This window comes from Pseudorca crassidens, chromosome 2, assembly GCF_039906515.1.
Source record: "Pseudorca crassidens isolate mPseCra1 chromosome 2, mPseCra1.hap1, whole genome shotgun sequence".
NCBI lineage: Eukaryota > Metazoa > Chordata > Mammalia > Artiodactyla > Delphinidae > Pseudorca > Pseudorca crassidens.
The window spans coordinates 78,813,198-78,837,638 of record NC_090297.1 but is presented as its reverse complement, the minus strand read 5'-3'; the positions used below and the strand labels follow the sequence as shown (position 1 = coordinate 78,837,638).

The 24,441-nt window shown below is 36.4% G+C and overlaps 1 protein-coding gene across 3 annotated transcripts in view; it reads right to left on the bottom strand.

The window, feature by feature from the left end:
• Positions 1-13,263: 13,263 nt before the first annotated feature.
• Positions 13,264-24,441, bottom strand: part of ZNF326 (zinc finger protein 326) — a 36,774-nt gene continuing 25,596 nt past the window's right edge. For all 3 annotated transcript variants that reach the window (XM_067726849.1, XM_067726850.1, XM_067726851.1), the window contains 4 exons: positions 24,301-24,400; positions 20,286-20,416; positions 18,635-18,730; positions 13,264-14,339 (listed from right to left, as the gene is read on the bottom strand). In XM_067726849.1, coding sequence (XP_067582950.1) covers positions 13,980-14,339; positions 18,635-18,730; positions 20,286-20,416; positions 24,301-24,400 — 687 coding nt within the window. In that variant the 3' untranslated portion in view covers positions 13,264-13,979. The remainder of the gene's footprint in view (positions 14,340-18,634; positions 18,731-20,285; positions 20,417-24,300; positions 24,401-24,441) is intronic.

The following is a 24,441-nucleotide window of genomic DNA, read 5'->3' as shown; positions in this document are numbered from 1 at the left end:
CCGCAACAGGAGAGACCACAACAGTGAGAGGCCCGCATACCGCAAAAAAAAAAGCAGTTTTTTTTATGTTGAACTATTAAGCAAAACTACCTCTTATTATTTCTAATAGCTTTTGACTTGAATCTCTTGGAGGTACAATCTCCACAATCACATTACCTGAAATAACGACTGCATTGTCTCTCCCTAATATTTCTAGTTCTTGTGGTTAAATGATTGTGAATGTGAACATCTGCTGAAAAGTTTCTGGTAGATGTCCTTAGTCAAGTTGAAAACGGTCTTTCTATTCCCAGCCTGACAAGATTTAAATCTGGAATGAGCATTACATTTTAGGAAATATGTTTCCAGCATCTGTCAAGATTATCACATGATATTTTTTCTCATTTAATCTGCCTTTTATCAAAGTCACATTAATAGATTCCTAATGTATTGAGTTACATTAATAGATTATTTTGTATTCTTTGGATAAACCCTACTTTGCCACGACCACATTCTTTTGGATTTAATTTGCGAATGTTCTTTTCAACGATTACATTTGTTCCTAAGGGAGACTGATCTATCGTTATATTTGATAGACAACATTCTGGAATAAGGGTAATGCTAGTCTCGGAGACCAAGTTGAGAAGTGTTTCAGATTTCTGTATAATCTGGAACAGCTTAAATAAAACAGAAATTCTTTCTTGAAATTTCATTTTTCTTTTAATGAAAGCATCACAACAGTTTTCTTTTGTATCTGATTTTTATTGGTTGCTAAACCTGTTAATTTCTAGCTTATTGTGCTGTGATAATAGAATGGAGCCTATATGACTTCTTTGTGACCTGCTTTATAGTCATTTTTTCATGGTATTTGAAAATAAATTCTCTATAACGATTAAAGTTTTTGAATTGTATGATTCAAAAACTGTGTCCTCAATTTTGAACCCTTCATCTAATAATTTTTGAAAGAGCTGTGTTCAAATACTTAGCTATGACAGCAAATCTGTTTCTCCCTGTCAACAGTTTTTCATCACATAATTTGATTTCATGTTGCTGAGTGCATAGTATCTAACAGTTAATTCCCAAATCCTTCCATGTTCTAGAATTTCTAAAATGCCTTTATTGTGTACTCACTCTCAAATGATAGTTTAACTCAACATAGAATTCTGAATTCAAAACAATTTCTCTTCATAACTTTAAAAATAACAGTATCTTTTAGTATCCCAATGTACAGACAACAAGTCTGAGACCAATGTGATTTTCTGCTTGTAGGTAAATTGTTTCTCTTTAGATATTTTGAGATTATCTTTTTATCCTGGCATTACATAAATTTTGTCAGGAGTTATTTTTCAAATGTCTCCTTTTCCATTATTTTTTCTCAGTACTTAGGCTTTTTAATATGAGACCAGTCTTTCATCAGAATTTTTTTCCTATTATTTCTTTTCTTCAGCTTTTTCTGTTCTCACCTTCTGGAACTCATACACACATACACGCATTCATTCATTCATTTGAAAATATTGATCACTTACCACGCGCCTGGCACTGTGATGTATGCTGGATAGTCAATGGTGAATTCTCTCTCTCTATGGCTCCTAAACTCATCAAGCTTTATTTTAAATGGATGGTATTTACCTGGAGCGTCTATGTCTCTTAACTTTTCTCATTATTTCCACCTATTTGATCTCTTCTCATAAGATTCTGGAAGTACTCCTTAGCTCAAAATTCTAGGTCAGTAATTTGATTTTCAGTCATGTTTATTCAATTACTTGGCCTAAAACAGAGGTTTTTACTTTAGCAACTATTTTTTATTTTCAAGATACTTCTTCATAAGTTTGCATTTTTTAAATTAGTGCAATCTCTCAAATCTCTTTGAAGATTATCATATATAACACTATCCAAGAATAACATATAAAACTAATTATTATAATTACTATTATTACATATAATACTAATTATGCTTACTCAAAGTTCTTTCTGTCTCCCCTGCATTACTTCCCTAGGAATTATTTCTGCTTGTTAAGGTTCCTGCCTATCTTTCATGTTGCTCTTTTCCTTCAATGTTTTTTGCTTCTAGGTTGTTGTCTAATATGAGAGCCTAGGGACCAGCAAACGTTTTCTGTAAAGGGCCAGTTAGCAAAGTATTTTAGGCTTTGAGAGACACATTAGGTATCTGTCATATATGCTTTGTTTTCGTTTTCTACAACCCTTTAAAAATGTAAAATTCATATGAAAACAGGCAGTGGGAGTCTTGCCAACTACTAGATTTTTCACTATTGTTACCTGAAGTTTATTTTCTCAGTCTGAGTGCAATTCCCTGGCAGTTTTTTATTACAAGGAACCTAGCATTCTAATTGTCAAGGAAGAGGGGAGGAAGTCAGTAGGGAAAATGGGAAATGGACAGCCACCAGGTTTTTGTTTGCGTGTTTTCTAAGTATGAGGAATCAAAGCTCCTTGTGGTACCCACAAAACACATAGGGCGTTGCCACACTTTGATGGCCCCTAGATATATCCTCTGGGAGTCTCCTGTATCAGAAGCCTCACTCCATTTGGCAAACAGCAAGCTGAGTTTGGCTTTCACTTGGAGGGAATCTATGAACCAACAGCTCTGAGCCAGAGACTAGTGTAACTACTGTCCTTTAAAAATCTGTCTTGTCGGTTGCGAGCCACGGCTATCAGTGCAGATCCCAGAGATGGGCATGGGACGCTAAGGCTGCTGCTGCTGCGACCAAAAAACCTGTGTGCAAGCACAGGTCACTCTCCACACCTCCCCTCCCAGGAGTCTGTGCAGCCCGTCACTGCCAGAGTCCCGTGACCCAGGGACAACTTCCCCGGAAGAACACACGGCGTGCCTCAGGCTGGTGCAACGTCACAGTGGCCTCTGCCGCCGCAGGCTTGCCCCGCATCCGTACCCCTCTCGCCCCGCGGCCTGAGTGAGGCAGAGTCCCCGAAGCAGCGACTCCTTTAACCCCGTCCTGTCTGAGCGAAGAACAGACGCCCTCCGGCGACCTACACGCGGAGGCGGGGCCAAATCCAAAGCTGAGCCCCGGGAGCTGTGAGAACAAAGAAGAGAAAGGGAAATCTCTCCCAGCAGCCTCAGGAGCAGCGGATTAAAGCTCCACACTCAACTTGATGTACCCTGCATCGGTGGAATAACTGAACAGACAACAAATCATCCCAAATTGAGGAGGTGGACTTTGGGAGCAAAGGTATATTTTTTCCCCCTTTTTCTCTTCCTGTTAGTGTGTATGTGTATGCATCTCTGTATGATTTTGTCTGTATAGCTTTACATTTACCATTTGTCCTAGGGTTCTGTCTGTCCGTATTTTTTTTTTTACTTAAAAATTGTTTTTTCTAAATAATTATTTTTTATTTTAATAAATTTATTTTATTTTATCTTCTTTCTCTATTTTTTCTCCCTTTCATTCTGAGCCATGTGGATGAAAGGCTCTTGGTGCTTCAGCCAGGAGTGAAGGCTGTGCCTCTGAGGTGCGAGAGCCAACTTCAGGACACTGGTCCACAATAGACCTCCAGCTCCACGTACTATCAAACAGTGAAAATCTCCCAGAGATCTCCATCTCAACACCAAGACCCAGCTTCACTCAACGACCAGCAAGCTACAGTGCTGGACACCCTATGCCAAACAACTAGCAAGACAGGAACACAACCCCATGCATTACCAGAGAGGCTGCCTAAAATCATAATAAGGCCACAGACACCCCAAAACACACCACCAGACGTGGACCTGCCCACCAGAAAGACAAGATCCACCCTCATCCACCAGAACACAGGCACTAGTCCCCTCCACCAGGAAACCGACAAAACCCACTGAACCAACCTTAGCCACTGGGGACAGAAACCAAAAACAACGGGAACTATGAACCTGCAGTCTGCAAAAAGGAGACCCCAAACAGTAATATAAGCAAAATGAAAAGACAGAAAAACACACAGCAGGTGAAGGAGCAACGTAAAAACCCACCAGGCCTAACAAATGAAGAGGAAATAGGCACTCTACCTGAAAAACAATTCAGAATAATGATAGTACAGATGATCCAAAATCAAGGAAATAGAATAAATGCAAGAAACATTTAACAAGGACCTAGAAGAACTAAAGAGGAAACAAGCAAAGATGAACAACACAATAAATGAAATTAAAACTACTCTAGAAGGGATCAATAGCAGAATTACTGAGGCAGAAGAACGGATAAGTGACCTGGAAGATAAAATAGTGGAAATAACTACTGGCAGAGCAGAATAAAGAAAAAAGAATGAAAAGACCTGAGGACAGTCTCAGAGACCTCTGGAACAACATTAAATGCACCAACATTCGAATTATAGGGGTCCCAGAAGAAGAAGAGAAAAAGAAAGGGACTGAGAAAATATTTGAAGAGATTATAGTTGAAAACTTCCCTAACATGGGAAAGGAAATAGTTAATCAAGTCCAGGAAGCACAGAGAGTCCCAAACAGGATAAATCCAAGGAGAAACACGCCAAGACACATATTAATCAAACTATCAAAAATTACAAAGAACAAATATTAAAAGCAGCAAGGGAAAAACAACAAATAACATACAAGGGAATCCCCATAAGGTTAACAGCTGATCTTTCAGCAGAAACTCTGCAGGCCAGAAGGGAGTGGCAGCACATATTTAAAGTGATGAAGGGGAGAAACCTACAACCAAGATTACTCTACCCAGGAAGGATTTCATTCAGAATTGATGGAGAAATTAAAACCTTTACAGACAAGCAAAAGCTAAGAGAATTCAGCACCACCAAACCAGCTTTACAAAAAATGCTAAAGGAACTTCTCTAGGCAGGAAACACTAGAGAAGGAAAAGACCTACAATAACAAACCCAAAACAATTAAGAAAATGGGAATAGGAACATACATATCAATAATTACCTTAAATGTAAATGGATTAACTGCTCCCACCAAAAGACACAGACTGGCTGAATGGATACAAAACCAAGACCCATATATATGCTGTCTACAAGAGACCCACTTCAGACCTAGGGACACATACAGACTGAAAGTGAGGGGATGGAAAAAGATATTTCATGCAAATGGAAATCAAAAGAAAGCTGGAGTAGCAATTCTCATATCAGACAAAATAGACTTTAAAATAAAGACTATTACAAGAGACAAAGAAAGACACTACATAATGATCAAGGGATCGATCCGAGAAGTTATAATAATTGTAAATATTTATGCACCCAACATAGGAGCACCTCAATACATAAGGCAAATACAAACAGCCATAAAAGGGGAAATTGAGAGTAACACAATCATAGTAGGGGACTTTAACACCCCACTTTCATTAATGGACAGATCATCCAAAATGAAAATAAATAAGGAAATACAAGCTTTAAATGATACACTAAACAAGATGGACTTAATTGATACTTATAGGACATTCTATCCAAAACAACAGAATACACATTCTTTTCAAGTGCTCATGGAACATTCTCCAGGATAGATCATATCTTGGGTCACAAATCAAGCCTCGGTAAATTTAAGAAAATTGAAATTGTATCAAGTATCTTTTCCGACCACAACGCTATGAGACTAGATATCAATTACAGGAAAAAATCTGTAAAGTATACAAACAGGTGGAGGCTAAACAATACACTACCTAATACCAAGAGCTCACTGAAGAAATCAAAGAGAAAATTTAAAAATACCTAGAAACAACTGACAATGAAAACACGATGACCCAAAACCTATGGGATGCAGCAACAGCAGTTCTAAGAGGGAAGTTTATAGCAATACAATCCTACCTTAAGAAACAAGAAACATCTCAAATGAACAACCTAACCTTACATCTAAAGCAATTAGAGAAAGAACCAAAAAAACCCCAAAGTTAGCAGAAGGCAAGAAATCATAAAGATCAGATCAGAAATAAATGTAAAAGAAATGAAGGAAACGATAGGAAAGATCAATAAAACTAAAAGCTGTTTTTTTGAGAAGATAAACAAAATTGATAAACCATTAGCAGGACTCATCAAGAAAAAAAGGGAGAAAACTGAAATCAATAGAATTAAAAATGAAAAAGGAGAAGTAACAACTGACACTGCAGAAATACAAAGGATCATGAGAGATTACGACAAGCAAGTCTATGCCAATAAAATGGACAACCTGGAAGGAATAGACAAATTCTTAGAAATGCATAACCTGCCAGACTGAACCAGGAAGAAACAAAAAATATGAACAGACCAATCACAAGCACTGAAATTGAAACTGTGATTAAAAATCTTCCAACAAACAAAAGCCCAGGACCAGATGGCTTCACAGGCAAATTCTATCAAACATTTAGAGAAGAGCTAACACCTATCCTTCTCAAACTCTTCCAAAATATAGCAGAGGGAGGAACACTCCCAAACTCATTCTACGAAGGCACCATCACCCTGATACCAAAACCAGACAAAGATGTCACAAAGAAAGAAAACTACAGGCCAATATCACTGATGAACATAGATGCAAAAATCCTCAACAAAACACTAACAAACAGAATCCAACAGCACATTAAAACAATCATAAGCCATGATCGGGGCGGGGGGGGGGGCGTTTATCCCAGGAATGCAAGGATTCTTCAATATATGCAAATCAATCAATGTGATACACCATATTAACAAACTGAAGGAGAAAAACCATATGATCATCTTAATAGATGCAGAGAAAGCTTTTGACAAAATTCAACACCCATTTATGAGAAAAACCCTGCAGAAAATAGGCATAGAGGGACCTTTCCTCAACATAATAAAGTCCATATATGACAAACCCACAGCCAACATCGTCCTCAATGGTGGAAAACTGAAACCATTTCCACTAAGATCAGGAAAAAGACAACGTTGCCCACTCTCACCACAATTACTCAACATAGTTTTGGAAGTCCTAGCCACAGCAATCAGAGAAGAAAAAGAAATAAAAGGAATCCAACTTGGAAAAGAAGAAGTAAAGCTGTCACTGTTTGCAGATGACATGATACTATACATAGAGAATCCTAAAGATGCTACCAGAGAACTACTAGAGCTAATCAATGAATTCGGTAAAGTAGCAGGATACAAAATTAATGCACATAAATCTCTGGCATTGCTATACACTAATGATGAAAAATCTGCAAGTGAAATTAAGAAAACACTCCCATTTACCACTGCAACAAAGAATAAAATATCTAGGAATAAACCTACCTAAGGAGACAAAAGACCTGTATGCAGAAAATTATAAGACACTGATGAAAGAAATTAAAGATGATACAAATAGATGGAGAGATATACCATGTTCTTGTATTGGAAGAATCAACATTGTGAAAATGACTCTACTACCCAAAAGCAATCTACAGATTCAATGCAATCCCTATGAAACTACCACTGGCATTTTTCACAGAACTAGAACAAAAAATTTCACAATTTGTATGGAAACACAAAAGACCCCGAATAGCCAAAGCAATCTTGAGAAAGAAAAACGGAGCTGGAGGAATCAGGCTCCCTGACTTCAGACTATACTACAAAGCTACAGTAATCAAGACAGTATGGTACTGGCACAAAAACAGAAATATGGATCAATGGAACAGGATAGAAAGCCCAGAGATAAACCCATACACCTATGGTCACCTTATTTTTTTTTTGTTTTGTTTTGTTTTGTTTTTTTGTGGTACGTGGGCCTCTTACTGTTGTGGCCTCTCCCATTGCGGAGCACAGGCTCCGGACGCACAGGCTCAGCAGCCACGGCTCACGGGCCCAGCCGCTCTGCGGCATGTGGGATCTTCCCGGACCGGGGCACGAACCCGCGTCCCCTGCATCGGCAGGCGGACTCTCAACCACTGCGCCACCAGGGAAGCCCTGGTCACCTTATTTTTGATAAAGAAGGCAAAAATATACAATGGAAAAAAGACAGTGTCTTCAATACGTGGTGCTGGGAAAACTGGACAGCTACATGTAAAAGAATGAAATTAGAACACTCCCTAACACCACACACAAAAATAAACTCAAAATTGATTAAAGACCTAAATGTAAGGTCAGACACTATCAAACTCTTAGAGGAAAACAGAGGCAGAACACTCTATGACATAAATCACAGCAAGATCCTTTTTGACCCACCTCTTAGAGAAATGGAAATAAAAATTAAAAAATGGGACCTAATGAAATTTAAAAGCTTTTTGCACAGCAAAGGAAACCATAAACAAAACGAAAAGACAATCCTCAGAATGGGAATAAATACTTGCAAATGAAGCAACTGACAAAGCATTAATCTCCAAAATTTGCAAGCAGCTCATGCAGCTCAATATCAGAAAAACAAACAACCCAATCCAAAAATGGGCAGACGACCTAAATAGACATTTCTTCAAAGAAGATATACAGATTGCCAACAAACACAAGAAAGAATGCTCAACATCATTAATCATTAGAGAAATACAAATCAAAACTACAATGAGATATCATCTCACACCAGTCAGAATGGCCATTATCAAAAAATCTAGAAACAATAAATGCTGGAGAGGGTGTGGAGAAAAGGGAACCCTCTTGCACTGTTGGTGGGAATGTAAATTGGTACAGCCACTATGGAGAACAGTATGGAGGTTCCTTAAAAAACTAAAAATAGAACTACCATACGACCCAGCAATCCCATTACTGGGCATATACCCTGAGAAAACCATCATTCAAAAAGAGTTATGTACCAAAATGTTCAATGCAGCTCTATTTACAATAGCCCAGAGATGGAAACAACCTAAGTGTCCATCAACAGATGAATGGATAAAGAAGATGGGGCACATATATACAACGGAATATTACTCAGCCATAAAAAGAGACAAAATTGAGTTATTTGTAATGAGGTGGATGGACCTAGAGTCTGTCATACAGAATGAAGTAAGTCAGAAAGAGAAAAACAAATACCGTATGCTAACACATATATATGGAATCTAAGGGGAAAAAAAAGTCATGAAGAACCTAGGGGCAAGACGGGAATAAAGACACAGACCTAGTAGAGAATGGACTTGAGGATATGGGGAGGGGGAAGGGTAAGCTGTGACGAAGTGAGAGAGTGGCATGAACATATATACACTACCAAACATAAAATAGCTAGCTAGTGGGAAGCAGCCGCATAGCACAAGGAGATCAGCCTGGTGCTTTGTGACCACCTGGAAGGGTGGGATAGGGAGGGTGGGAGGGAGGGAGACCCAAGAGGGAAGAGATATGGGAACATATGTATAACTGATTCAGTTTGTTATAAAGCAGAAACTAACACACCATTGTAAAGCAATTATACTCCAATAAAGATGTTTTTTTAAAAAAAATGTCTTGTCATACTATAGCCACCCACTCTCACAGCTGCCTCTAAAAATAAAGGTAATTCCTTAACTGTCATCTGTATGTGGCTGTAGCTCTCTTCTTTTCACCAAAATCTGGTTCCTTATATCTTCTAGAAATGCCTCACAGCACCCTAGTTGTGTTTCCAGTGTGTTTATGGATTTATCTTATTATAATTTTTTATCATTGTATATCTTCAGTAATTTTAATAAAACTTTAGAAGACAGTAACTTAAATCCAGTATGCATTTTGATCTGGAACTCTACCCAAATTCATACTTTATATTCATCTAATAACGAAGCTACTTGTAGTTCCCTTCCATATTCCCAGTCACCAGGGAGACCATCTCCCATCTCCATTAACACCGCCTCACCTCTACCCCAATATACTAACTTAAAAAAATTTTTTTTAACGGAAACAGATGAACAATAACTAGGAACATCAAGAGAGAAAAGTGGGAAGAGACTAGTATGACTGCTTCCAAGGAGCCCTCAAATGGTGGCAGCGCAGACTGAATTCACCACAGCCAAAATTGCCCCCAGCCTTGCAGGCTCCCTGATTTTGTTTGCACGCCAAGTAGAGATCCAGCTATCAGGGTAGGAACTATAACTATCAAATAAAGTCAAATTATTAATTTATAACATGAAGTCCCCCATGGACTGAAACATTTCTGCCAGCATGACTACTCCATTTTCTGTCCATCAGCATAATGACAATGGATGGCAAACTGTAATAAAAAGTTTGCTTGTCATTAATGCCCCTGAATTGTACACTCAAAAATGGTTAAAATGGTAAATTTTATGGTATGTATATTTTACATATATAGAGAAAAAAGTCTGTATTCAAAGCAAGGACAATTTGGTAGGTGAAGCAAATGTTAAAGAATTTAAGTCTAATAACATGATAACTTGATACTATCTCTATAGTAAAAACAATCTGTCAATAAAAATAGAATTCTCAAGTATGTTTTAACATGTAATACTACCAATACTGCCTTTGTAGTTCTTTTATCTATATGTATGTCTGTGACTTTTGGGATACAAATTTCTGTAGATATTTTGTTATTTTTACCTCAATCTCATTCTTAGAAAGGATATTATATAATTATATATTATATATTATACTACTATAAAATATAAGATGTGAGTATATTTTATAATAGTGTGATATTATAAAATACAAATATAATATCTAGATGTTATAATATAGTCTTGGCAACTCTAAGAACCACTCCTGTCTCCTGAAGTAGGATCATAAATTAAAATGTTTATGGGAACAGGCAGTTAATATAAATATGTTAAGGCTGGTATATAAGGCCGGAGAAGCAGACAAGGAACAAAACAAAACACGGATGCCACACTAAAAGGATTTGAATATTATACTAACTGGTAATGAAAGCCAATGAAGGATTTCAAGTAGGGGAATGAAACAAGAGAAAGCTTGTTATATGGGAGAACTACTATTCCTATGACTACAAAATGCTTGTAAGAATTAAATAATCCAGTAAGAGGGGAAAGAACAAAAACAAGACCCTTTTCTGACTCCTCAGAAGTCTATAACAGGTCATTCCAATGCTTTTGCAAAATATAATGGAGTCTCTCCCAAACTTATATCCGCTTATTAAAGGACAAAAGCTCCTGCTTTGATATGAGAGTTGCAGGCACTTAAATTTGTTTGAAGGCACTATAAATATTCTCAAATGCAATCACTGATCACTATCATCAGAATCACCTGGGATATTTGTTAAAAATATACCATCACCAAAGAATATGATCTAGTACATCTGGGACACAGATGGTCCCAAACTCTTTTACAAAAATCTAAGAACTAATATCCTTCTTTCCTCAGAAAAGCCTTTTCTAACATTTATGGTACCCATAAATGTTAGAAAGGATGAAGTGTCTGCTAAAGAAAGCTGACAGGTATAGGTTACAGAAAATGCAAAGGTCTGGAGATAGGCAAGAGTTTCATTAAAAACCAATAAAAAGCCATCGTACCTAGTGGGGAAAATGACATGATATTAAGTCGGAAAACTAAACCAGGCCTGAATGCCACGATAAGGAGTTTGGACTGACTGTACGGGAACCAAAAAAAAACCTCAGGAGACTAACGTTATCTGAATTAACATTTTTAAAAGACTATACTTCTGTGTGGAAAACTGAACCCTAGCAGGGTAAGAGTGGAAGCAAGATTAGTTAATAAGCTATTTCAATAGTTCAGGAAAGAGATGATGGTGACTTGAACTGGGGTTGGTAGCAGCAGAGGTAGAAGAGTGGGCAGATAAATTTTGGAGGTAGAAAACATAGACTTTCTTATAGATTGGAGGTAGACAGTGATAAAAAGAGAAGACTACAGGATAGTCCTTAGGCTTCTGGCTTAAACAACTGTGTGTGTTGTATATAAATTTCTTTGGTTATTAGAACTACATGTTTAGCCTTTTCATAAAGAAAACAAATAATACTTGGGTAAGAGAAGTTGAAAGGGTATTACAGATATTACATAAATCCTTATCACAAAAATATTGAAAATATAAACACTAAGGATCACAAAAATTAGTCTGCCAGCAAACTAAACTGCCCATCTATGAATTATCTGATAAGATATATAAAATTTGAATCTCTGAATAAAGTACAATAACAAAGTACTTTATTAATACCCTGCAAATAAGCTAATCTGAATAAAGGTTTTTACATTTCTGACAAAAATTAATACTTAGATAGTCTTCATCTCTCATTCTAAAACATTTACTTAGAAGCTGTTACACAAATTCTTGTTATACAGAATTCCAAAAGTTTCACATATCAAATTACTTGGGATACTTTTTTTTTTTTTAAAGCACTCCACTAGTTCCAAAACTGGTTCTATGACCCACACAGATACCAAAATCCACAGATGCTCAAGTCCGTTATATAAAATGGACATAGTATTTGCATATAACCTAAGCACATCCTTCCCTACACTTTAAATCCTCTAGATTACTTTAATGCCTAATTACAATGTGAGTGCTATATAAAATATAAATGCTATGTAAATTGTTGCCAGTGGTTGGCAAATTCAAGTTTTGCTTTTAGGAAGTTTCTGAAATTCTTTTTTCCCGAATATTTTCGATCTGCAGTTGGCTGAATCTGGGGATGTGGAACCTGGGAATACAGAGGGCTGCCTGCAATTCTAATCTCAAAAGGATCTATTCTCCTTTTACCTTAGTCCTTCCCCCAAATTTTAAAATAAAAGAGAAACAGGAAGGTCAACCAAATCCTATTAGCTTTAAAATCTGAACTCCTGAGCACAAAGGCTCTCTGCAGCCTATTTAAGTAAATACAGACTCCTAGATAGGATCCAAATTTCTCCCGCTTTCAACTAAACTTCTCTTGCTTGGCTCCAAATCCCTACAAGCAGATATAAATGCCTACTGGATTTTCCCAGCTTAAAGATAAGCAAATCTAGCCCACAACAATAAACCCAAATTGACCTCAAAAATCTATTTTTAAAAGCTTTGTTGTATGCAAAAAGAGAAATTATCTGTGAAATTCTACAAATGCCCATACATTCATCCCCTTAATGACTTAAAATTACTTGATATACCCATATGTTCATCCATTCAATGCCTCAAAATTTTGAGAAGATAATTTCACTGGAAGAGTCTCCCTCTCAAAAGAGACCAGAGTAAAGATTCAAATAAGAGCACTACTTTTTTTAGTGACATAGATGGTCATTTGAAAATAGATAATCTATCAATCTTATTTTAAGTATGAAGCATACAAGCTATAAAAAGGAGAGATAGATTCAAGAGAGAAATAATTCTTTTTAAAAAAGTGATAGTTTGCTTCTTGCTTCTTCAGCCAAAAACAGGCATGACAAAACAACTAATAAAACTATGAAAAATTATTTGTATTCAAATGTATTTCCAAGAAGATTTCAAGATCTGACACAGGCACAGAGAAAAGGAATGAATTAAAACAAATATAGAAAGGTCAGTTACAGACTGACTTCTATTTGAAACATGTTTTAAAATATTTTAATCATACTTAAAAAAAAGTGAAGTACATTTTTTTAATTCAAGTCTTCCAATTATCTTAAAACACTTATAAGCTGAACTCATACATTAAGGCAAATCCTGATTTTATATATTCATTTAATTGATGAATTCTATTTCATTTTAAATTGCTAATCCAGGGAGAGAGTTTTTGTAAAAAACATTTTATTGCTACAAAGGGAAACATGGTCACAAAAAGGCTTCAAGCGTATCTTAACGCAAATTACTATATTCAATGTCCAATGCAGTAAAAAAATACACAGAGCACAAAATACTTGCCCAATTTATCTCTTCTAGGGTAAGTATTCAAAACATTAATGCACACTTGAATATACACTCCCAAGAGCAGCATTTAAGTTCAAATGATTAGAATAGATACACTAACAATACACATCTGTTATCCTCAACACCAATAAAGTAATAAAAATTAAGCTTAAAAATTATACAAACAATCTATGTTAGGTAGCTATAAAAACTAAACTAAAATAGTCTTACCTTCATTTTATTAAACAAATGCCAAACATTTAGAAATTATATAAAACAAATTGTAATCTGTGGAATGCATGCAACATGGGTGTTAACTCTCATTTTAAACTACTGATATTCTTACCCTTTTCCACACTGGGACAAAAATTTAAAGCTTCTTTTAAAACTGACTAATACCTTATATTTAATTTTCTTCTGGTTGGTCAACGGGGAAGCTGACAGGTTCTTCCTTTGCTTCTTCTTCCTCTACTTCCTCTACTCCCTCTCCTTCTCCCTCTCCTTCCTCCACTGCCCCTACTTCCCCCTCTCCCTCTACGTCCCCTCCTTCCTCTGTGTCCCCCACTCCTTCTACTCCTCCACCTTCTCCCACTTCCTCTACTTCCTCCACTTCTTCTACTTCCTCTACTTCCCCCACTTCCTCTTCTTCTTCCTCCTCTTCCTCTTCCTCTTCTTCAATAGGTTCATCAATCTTTTCCTCCTCCTCCTCATCTCCTTCTATTTGCTGATCTTGAGAATGATCTTGAATTTCAAAGGGATTCTCACCCTAAAAACATGAAAAACAATAGCTTTTAAAGTCAGCACATTCATTTTTTATCAGTGAAATTTTTATTTGCTATACCATTAAAAATAAACTATTCTAAACTTTTAATTTCAACTTATAACAAATTCATTTAATATTTGAGTACTTATTTCATACCAATGTGGGTATATAAATTCCTGAAGTCATTACTTTATACTCCATAAAACAAAGCAGATGAAGATTTATGTTCTACTTAATTACATCAATATTCAATGCACTACTGTTACAAGTTCTCTTTACAAAATTCAAATGAAAATCAAGCACTTTTAAAAACTCAAATGAAAATCAGAAACGTATTAGGTATCATGACTTACTTTTTTAAAAAAACAGACATCTTTAATTCACTAAACGTTCACAGATACAATTTTAATATTTTAATTTATTTAAATACTTAAATTATGTATCTGGATGATGTCTCATAAATTGGAGCATATTAGAAGGCTATATTAATGATGTAAGAAATGAAGAGGCAATGAAGGTTTTTAAAGCAGGAAAGTATAAGATGGTACTACACTTTAAGATATCCCAGGTAGGAAGATGCAGGATGAATGGAAGTAGCAAGAGAAGAAATACTAGTGAGGGGGCTACTCTAATAGCCCAGGAAAGGAAAGGGTAAAAGATGTAGTGACACTATTACCAGAATGGATAAATTAAGATGGGGAAAGAGAAGCAGGTATATGCTATATATAATTGGAATTTAAGATGTCTAAATGTCCAATAGGCAACGATAAATCTGCAACTAAAAAAGAGAAGAGACTTCAAAATAAGATATTTAGATTTGTGAATTGCCTGAACAGAGTGAATAGTGAAGCCAGGTCTTAAATAGGAAAGCCCAGGGTAGGGCTGAGGAAGTAAGTAGAAAAAAAGGGCTGAGAATAAAACCTATGGAAAAGGCTTGTACATGGGGACAGAAGTTAGAAAAGGAATACTCAATGCAGGAAGAAACGCAGGATAGTAAAATATCATCTGGCAAAACAAAGTTTCAAGAATAAGTCAACAGATCAACAGTGTCAAATGATTCAAACAGGTAACAGAAAAGAACTGAAAAGTTCACTAAAGCTGATAAATATTAAACTGAGTAAGGGTACTTAAAGGATTTATTATACTATTCCCTTTACTTTTGTATGTTTAAAATAATAAACAATAAAATGTTAAAATTTTTTATTTGAAAATTAAGTCACTGGTAATCTTAGAAAGAAGAGTTTCAAAAGTATGATGTAAATGGAAGTTGGACAGCAATGACTGCCCAAGAATGAATCTGCACAATTTCCTCCTAAGCTCTCAAAACATACAGGCCCAGACCCCATACTCCAATATTTTAATTTAATCAAGTACTGGAGCTCTTGCTAAAAGCACAAATTCCTGAATTACTTTCAGACCTAAACTTTCTGAATCAAAGTGTCCAGGAAAGAAGTCTGGTAATCTGCATATTTAAGAAAGATTTAGGGAGATCTTTATCGGAGAAGTTTGAGAAACCCTAATTCAGAAGGTCTTTTATAAGGGGCCTGGGTAGCTTTTTTATTTGATTTTAGCTTCACAGGGAATTCTAATCACACATCTCCAATTGGGAAATACTAGATTAAAGAGTGAATAATATATAGGAAGCAAAGAGCATAATGCAGGTTAATTACCTTTTCAAATATGATAGTAAGAAAAGAGATAAGAAGGGCTAGAGTCTAGGAAAAGTCAAGTCACTTTTAGTTTAGGGAACTCATAAGCATGTCTCTTTGGGGAAGAACAGTAAGATAATAAACAGGAAAAAAAATCAGATGAAAGTAAGGAGAGAGATAACTGATGAAACAACAACATAGATGAAGGGCAAAAAAAGAGTGTTTTCCTTCACAGACAACAGTAAGGGTGAGAAAAAAGATACATAATTCTAAAGTAAAAAGGAGAAAAGTTACAGAGTTCACATCTAACGGTCCAACCTCCCTAAAGCAAGAGAAGAGATAAGAATATGGTAAGTGAAGGGAGTAAGAATGAAATCCGGATATGTGAAGAGTGGAAAGTTTGAAATAGTCACTACGGGAAGCACGTTACATTGACTGATAATAAGTAAAATTATTGTGAATTGCAGTGAAAATCTGGCAAACATAGTACTGGCATAATTCCATGATATTTTTAGCAAGAAAGACAGTAAAGCTAACCATAAATGGCAGAGTTAAGAACTGGTAAGTGGTAGAACAATTAAGTAAAGAATTTTAGAATGGCAGCACTGCATTGTCGTAAGGGCTAACCATGAGTGTCCAAGGCCAGGGAGTGAAGGCAGAATAAGATGATATAGCTGGAAAAGTGGGAGAAATTGATGAACTGATTATTTCACGGGAAAAGATTTAAAAAGGTATTTTGTCATTCTGAGAGCACTTAAAGATGAAAGTGTTTTAAAGCCATGACCAGAGATGATTATGAGCAGAGGATTTCTGCAGACATCTAGAACAGCTAGAAACAGAGCAGACAGCAGGGAACAGAGCAGACAGGAATGCTGGACAAAAAATGCTGGACAAAGGACATCACTGAGTCATGTGACACCAGTGCGTCTTGAATTTTAACATGTATATAAATCAACTGGGATCTTGTTAAAATGAAGGTTCTTATTCAACAGGCCCGGATATGAACTGAAACTGTATTTCTAATGAGCTCCCAGGTGATGTCAATACTGCTGGATCCTTGGATCATATGGAGTAACAAGGTTCTAGAAGAGTTCTCCTCAGTTCAGGTACTTTCTCCACAAGATGCACGTGAGCAAGACACTCCCACTTAATAATGTCTCCCATTCCATGAAGTGACTCTAAAGTGTAGCCTGAAAATCCTACATAGAAATTCTAATTTGTATTCTTCTCTCATTAAAAATTACTTTCATACATCAATAGAAACCATTAACTTCTCAAAAGTTTGTGATAGAGCAGGATAAAAAATTTAATATTTCCTAATTTAGCTATGGTGCTTTAATCTTTCTGATGCCATATCTCCCACAAAATTGGATTTCAATTAGGGCTGCATTCACCTTTTAAAAGTGGTGTCAAGAGTGCAGTAAACAGTGCCAAATAGGACAAATCAGAAAACAGGGCCCTCAGGAACAAGCTGAAAGAACTGAGATTTATTCAGCTTGGAAGTCATCTGGTTGAGGAATAATTTAATGATCACTAAATATATATATTTATATTAGATATACATATATAACAATTTATACATACATATACAAGATATACATATATAACAATCAAATAGTACCTATTAATCACAAGAGCCAAAATAAAGCTTCTTTAATTTATAAAATATTTAGTTACTAATGTAAATAACACTTTTGTAAATCTTCAACATAACAGGCTCACTTCAGTGCAGGATGATTTTAAATGAGGTATTATTTTATAAAGACTCAAAAACTAACCTTTAAAAATTTCTATTAATTTCCTGAATAATAAGTTTCTTATTTATACAGTAAGTGCTCATAATATGTAAAGAAGGATTACTGGAATAATATATGTCAAAAATCCTGAGAAGCAGTAGGCCAGGTATACCTAACTGTTCACCTCTGATTTTCCTAACATGAGAAGCAAACCTCTTTCCTCCTGGCCTCCTGATTCTATGAGGGAGCTTTTTTCTGAAGCAACATATCTGATCTTCCTACTTCCCCTCCAACTTTTATCCAAGGAAGAGGAATGACTTATCTAATTGGTATGCTTAGAAAAAGAAATACAAATTGGATACATCATTCCTCTTTGGAATTTCTCTTTGCTCAGAAGACCCAAAAGAGGGGAAAGAAGGGATTGAGTTGGGCATCAAGACCCTCTTTTGCCTCTTCTTAGCAACAGAAAGGGTACATTCTACTCTGTTCTATGCCATGTGATAGACTAGGAGAACCCTGTTGCTGTCCAGCTGAACCAGTAACAGAAGTTGGGGGGAGGTGAGTCTGTCTAGGGGTGAAATACTAGACTATCTAAGACATATCCACCAAGTCACTCTTTTTTTTAAAAATCAAGGATAATATTGGGTCTGACATTTGGGTCTTCTATCAGACTCTTGTGTATCTCTCAAATGACCCAGAGCTAGGAAGGCGATGAGAAAGGAATGGCTTATTGCTCCCTCCCCCAATAAATCCCAATAATTAGGAAAAAAGGTATTTTTTTACCTATATGTACAATATTAAGTAAAATTCTCCTCATTTTGTACTATATTAAACATCACAAAGAGTTACCATATCATCATTTAACTATTACAATACTACAATATAACCTAAAGTTTTTGCACTAAAATCTTACCTTAATAAAACGTTCATATCGCGCCTTCACTATTGGATTATTTAAAATGCTTGTAGCAGTTAAGACACTCTCTCTTTTTATTTGTTCCTTATAAGCCTATGAAAAACAGAACACAGAGATACTTGAAAGCCATGCCATGAAAAATATTTCCTTAATTAAAATGACTGCATGCTCGAATCCTTAGTATTAAATGACTTATTTTCTGGCAAATTAAGCTATAAAGCAACAACAGCTACTGTGACCACAATCTAAATCATCTATGAATTAAAACAATGAAGATTCAAAAAGCGAATCAACTTCAGCAAAAAACACTTAGTCACCAAACACTCTAAGTCCGGGTCTACTAAACAGTTGCTTTCTCTCCTTTTCACTCTACATCCAACTCCCCCAGCCCCAGCTACTCCAACTATTCATTTTCATGCTATCAAAAAAAGAAAGACTAATTTTTCATACTGCTAGAGTCTTTCTCTGGGCTGTAAATAGTACAAGAATGTATTATACAAAGGAGGAAAGGTAATAAAATGGAATGTCTAATTGCCAAAAAGGTGTCAAGGGAATATCAAAAAAGAGAAAGGACAAAGATTTAAAAAAAGATTGTACGTGCTCAAAGTGGCTAAAAAAATCTGAGTTAAATGAGGTTCACGTCAATACAAAATATGAATTTAAGACTCAGGAATGCTCTATTTAAAACTTAAGTCTTTAATATTTGAATTTTTAAATTTGCTTTTCAAATAAACTAATTTCTCACAAAGTAAATATTTTTATTTGAAATAAATTTGACTAAATAAAACTAACACAGAAGCAGAAATATACTAATCAAGAAGAAAATAGTAAATTTTTCCTAGAAGTTTTGAGTAAATTCTACTAAAAACATAACAATACATAGTAACTGGTAATCCTACTTTTTAAATTTATTTTTCCCAGTCATCAAAATGTATGCTATAATCAAGTCTTTCTTTTTTGTTCTAAAATACACAAACACACACTCATAAAATCATTTTGTACCACGTTAAAAAAACGTTAACAAAAAAAAAACGTTCAACAGCTATGATTTCCTGAATACTTACTATGTGCCAGGCACTACTTTAAGTGCCTTTTATATATATATTTTTTTTTTTTTTTTTTTTTTGCGGTACGCAGGCCTCTCACTGTTGTGGCCTCTCCTGTTGCGGAGCACAGGCTCCGGACGCGCAGGCTCAGCGGCCATGGCTCACGGGCCCAGCCGCTCTGCGGCACGTGGGATCTTCCCAGACCGGGGCACGAACCCCTGTCCCCTGCATCGGCAGGCAGACTCTCAACCACTGCGCCACCAGGGAAGCCCTTATATTTTAATTAACCTAATCCTTAATCAGTCACATAAGAGAAGAGAGATTATCCATCCTCATTTTATAGATAAGGAAACTTAGACAAAGAAAAGTTTATTACTTGCTTAACACATGTATGTACTGAACCAGGATTCAGAGAAGTCTTGCTCCAGAGCCCACAATACTACACTTAACCACTATATTACACTAAGTACCTTTACAGTAATTCACTCATGAGATTAATTGGATTGTACACAAGTAGGTAGGTGTGAAAACAACAGCCTTTAAACAGCAATAAGGGATTAATGAACAATTCAATGACTTCATTAAGACAAATTAAAACTTGCCTGCTTCCCTTTGATATGATCAGGAGATTTTAAGTGCTGCTGAACTGAGCTATGTAAAGCAGGGATATACACACTGCAAGCACTGCAGTGAACAGTCTCTACTTTCATCATGTGATCATCTGCAGTAACACCTACAAAAGAAATACAACTATTAATAAGAAAAGTATGATTCACATACTTCTGACAAATCAAGTTTTCACTATTTCATTTCCATGATTATTTATGCCCCTTATTCCAAAAAAAGGATCAGAGTATATAGGTAGAGTTCTTTTGCCGTATCTCATTCATCTGCATATATAGATTGAAAACTATATGGATAAAAGATTAAAATTATAAAGTATAATTACATTATATTTCCTAATCATGTTATATACACTGATGCTCTGAGGTCTATAAGTCCAACCCCAAAAAATATAATATAAAAAAAAAAAAGCTGATTTTCTAGTAAAATAAGAATTTCCATGCTTATGAATGTGGGTGGGTAGGGATCGTAAAAATATGTCAAAATTGTATTCATAAGGAACAAAAACATATGTTAGATCTTAAAAATGGTGACTGAGGTGTATTACAGGTGAAGGCTACTTTATATGTTTTTAACACCTATTTTATTTGTTGATTTCTGCACATCCCAATAGAGAGTAGCAGCTTTGGCTACCTGGCTTATCACTGTATGTTTGGCTCTTAGCAACAGTGCCTGACACATAATAGGACCTCAGTAAATATGTTAAATTAATAAGTTATATGTATATTCACAGGAATTTTCTTTAAACGCTGCACATGAAAAACTGTTGGGAACACGCCAGTTTCCTTGGAATTATATCACTTTTAAAGAACCATGTATTTTTTTATGTTGGAAAAATTGACTTGGCTCTTCCTTTGGGCAACTGAACTTATCACGTCATTCGATTAAGAAAACAGTAGACAACATGTAGCTTCAATTCAATAAAAAGATCCCCATGATCTTATATTTCATTCTTGAAGTAACATTTTAAGGTACTAGTTACTGTGACCATCTGTATCTGCTGGTTGCACATCTGCAGATTCAACCAACCATGGCTGAATTTTTTTTTTTTTTTTTGCGATATGCGGGCCTCTCACTGTTGTGGCCTCTCCCGTTGCGGAGCACAGGCTCCGGACGTGCAGGCTCAGCGGCTATGGCTCACGGGCCCAGCCGCTCCACGGCATGTGGGATCTTCCAGGACCGGGGCACGAACCCATGTCCCCTGCATCGGCAGGCGGACTCTCAACCACTGCGCCACCAGGGAAGCCCCATGGCTGAATTTTTAAAATAGAAAATATTTAATACTCCAATAAAGATGTTAAAAAAATATATATATATATATATTTAAAAATAAAAAAGGTAGAAAATATTTTAAAAATTCCAGAAAGTTCCATAAAGCAGAATTCCATGCTGACAATTATTTACACAGCATTTATACTGTATTAAGTATCATAAGTAATCCAGAGATGATTTAAAGTATATAAGAGGACATGTATAGTTTATATGCAAATACTACACCCATTTTATATAAGGGACTTGAGCATGATGGGTTTTGTTATCTGCAGGGAAGTCCTAGAACCAATCTCCGTCAGATACATAAAGACAACTGTCTATGCAAGGGAAGGATATAAGAGAAAATGGCACTTTCCAGGAATTACAAGTAATTCATTATGGCTGGGGCACAGACTATAAAGAAGGGATGACAGGGAAAAACAGCAGCGCCTAGATTATGAACAGCTTTGTGTGCCATGTCTAGGAATCTGAACTTTATTCTGTGGAGGATGGGGAAGCCACTGAAAATTCCTGAAGTAATAAAATCATGCAGTAAAATTAAAGATAAGAAAAACTAAAAGTAAGGAAACTGGTTAGAAAGATACTGTAACTGCCAAAAGAACAGATAAAGCTTTGAACAAATTCAATATTTAAAAGAGGAAGTAAAGAAACAGACTTGGTACATATTTAAAAGATAGAACCGACAGAACACAATGCTACAGACATAGTAAAGGTGAGTACTAAGATTAACTTCAAAGTTCTGGTTTTGATGATGGGGCCACTTTCCAAGATGAATGAGGAGATATTTGTTAAGTTTTTGTTTTGTTTTCTTTTGGGGGTGGAGGACGCTCAAGGGGAGGATAAATTTTTTGGATATGTTCACTTTGTGAGACTGCTAAAGAGAGATATCAGTAGGCAGTTGCATGTAGGAGATTGGAGTTAGAAGAGACCTGTACATAAGATATAGGTCTATAAGTAATCAACATATAGATGTTGATTTAAACTCTGTATGTAAATTAATTCATCAGGAAGATATATAAAGAGAGATGATAATGGGACTGACAATACTGAAAAATATCAACTTCCAAAAGCTTAGTAGAGAAGGAAAAGCACAAAGAATAAAAATGACAAGGGGGGGCTTCCCTGGTGGTGCAGTGGTTGAGAGTCCGCCTGCCGATGCAGGGAACACGGGTTCGTGCCCCGGTCCGGGAAGATCCCACATGCCGCAGAGCAGCTGGGCCCGTGAGCCATGGCCGCTGAGCCTGCGCGTCCGGAGCCTGTGCTCCACAACGGGAGAGGCCACAACAGTGAGAGGCCCACGTACCGCAAAATAAAAACAAAAACAAAACAAAACAAAAATGACAAGGAAATAAAGAAAACATCAGGGCACTGAGATACCACAGAAACCAAGGGAGGAAACAGATTCACAAAGAATACAGTTATCAGTGGAAAATGTTGCAGAAGAAAGATAATGATTCAAAAGAACATACTGAAGTTGGTGTTGGTAACCTCTGTCATAACAGCTTCAGTAGACTAATGGTAGCAGAAACTTGTCTGCTGTGAGTCAAGTAATAAATGAGAATGAAAAAAGAGAGACCAGTGTGGACTATGCTTAAAGAAGTGTGGTTGTTTAAACAGAAAGGCAGGTTTTAGAGGAACTAGTGTCTATGCTTTTTTCTTCTCCTTTGGGGCTTATGAGAAGGGATAAGAGAGACAGAGGACATACAGAAGTACAGGCGGCCCTCTGTATCCATGGCTTCTGCATCCATGGACACTGGAGAGCCAACTATGGGACTTGAGCATCTGCAGATTTTGGTACCCGAAGCAGGTCCTGAAACCAATCTCTCTTGGAACCTAGGGACAACTATATCTTCCATGTGGAGGCAAAGCTGAGTTTTCCTCTATGAAGGAAATGAAGTGAAAGACGTAAGGGCAGGTAGTGATAAATTTGTAAGCATGAGAACAGGAATCAAAGGATTCCATTTCTGATAACCCACTCAGGCCTACCACATATGACTATGTACTATATCACTCTATTGCAGCGGTCCCCAACCTTGTTGGCACCAGGGACCGGTTTTGTGGAAGGCAATTTTTCCATGGACGGGGTGGAGGGGGGATGGTTTTGGGATGTTTCATGTAATACATTTATTGTGCACTTTATTTCTATTACTATTACATTGTAATATATAATGAAATAATTATATAACTCACCATAATGCAGAAACAGTGGGAGCCCTAAGCTTGTTTTCGCTTGTCACTCACTGATAGGGTTTTGATATGTCTGTAAGCAATTGATTTATTATGGTCTCTGTGCAAACCTCTCTGCCAATGATAATCGGTACCTGCAGCTGCTCCCCAGCACTAGCATCACCACCTCAGCTCCCCCTCAGATCATCAGGCATTAGGTTCTCACAAGGAGCGTGCAACCTAGATCCCTCGCATGCGTAGTTCACTGTAGGGTTCGAGCTCCTATGAGAATCTAATGCCGCTGCTGATCTAACAAGAGGAGGAGCTCAAGCGATAACGCAAGCGATAGGGAATGGCTGTAAATACAGATGAAACTTTGCTCACTTGCCCACCGCTCACCTCCTGCTATGCAACCTGGTTCCTAACAGGACACAGACCAGTACTGGTCCATGGCCCAGGGGTTGGGGACCCCTGCTCTAATGGGCATCATTTACACTGAAATAGGTATGTAAAATATATATGTAAATTTCTAAATTAATTTGTTTAAATACTTACCTTCCATGACATCTTTTTCAATTATTTTGACTACTTCTGTTTGATTATTTGTCTGTTGCTTACGAATAGATGTTTTCTTGAATTTATTTACCATACATTCCTAGAAAACAAAATAGAAAGAATCCAAAAAGTTTTCAGTGA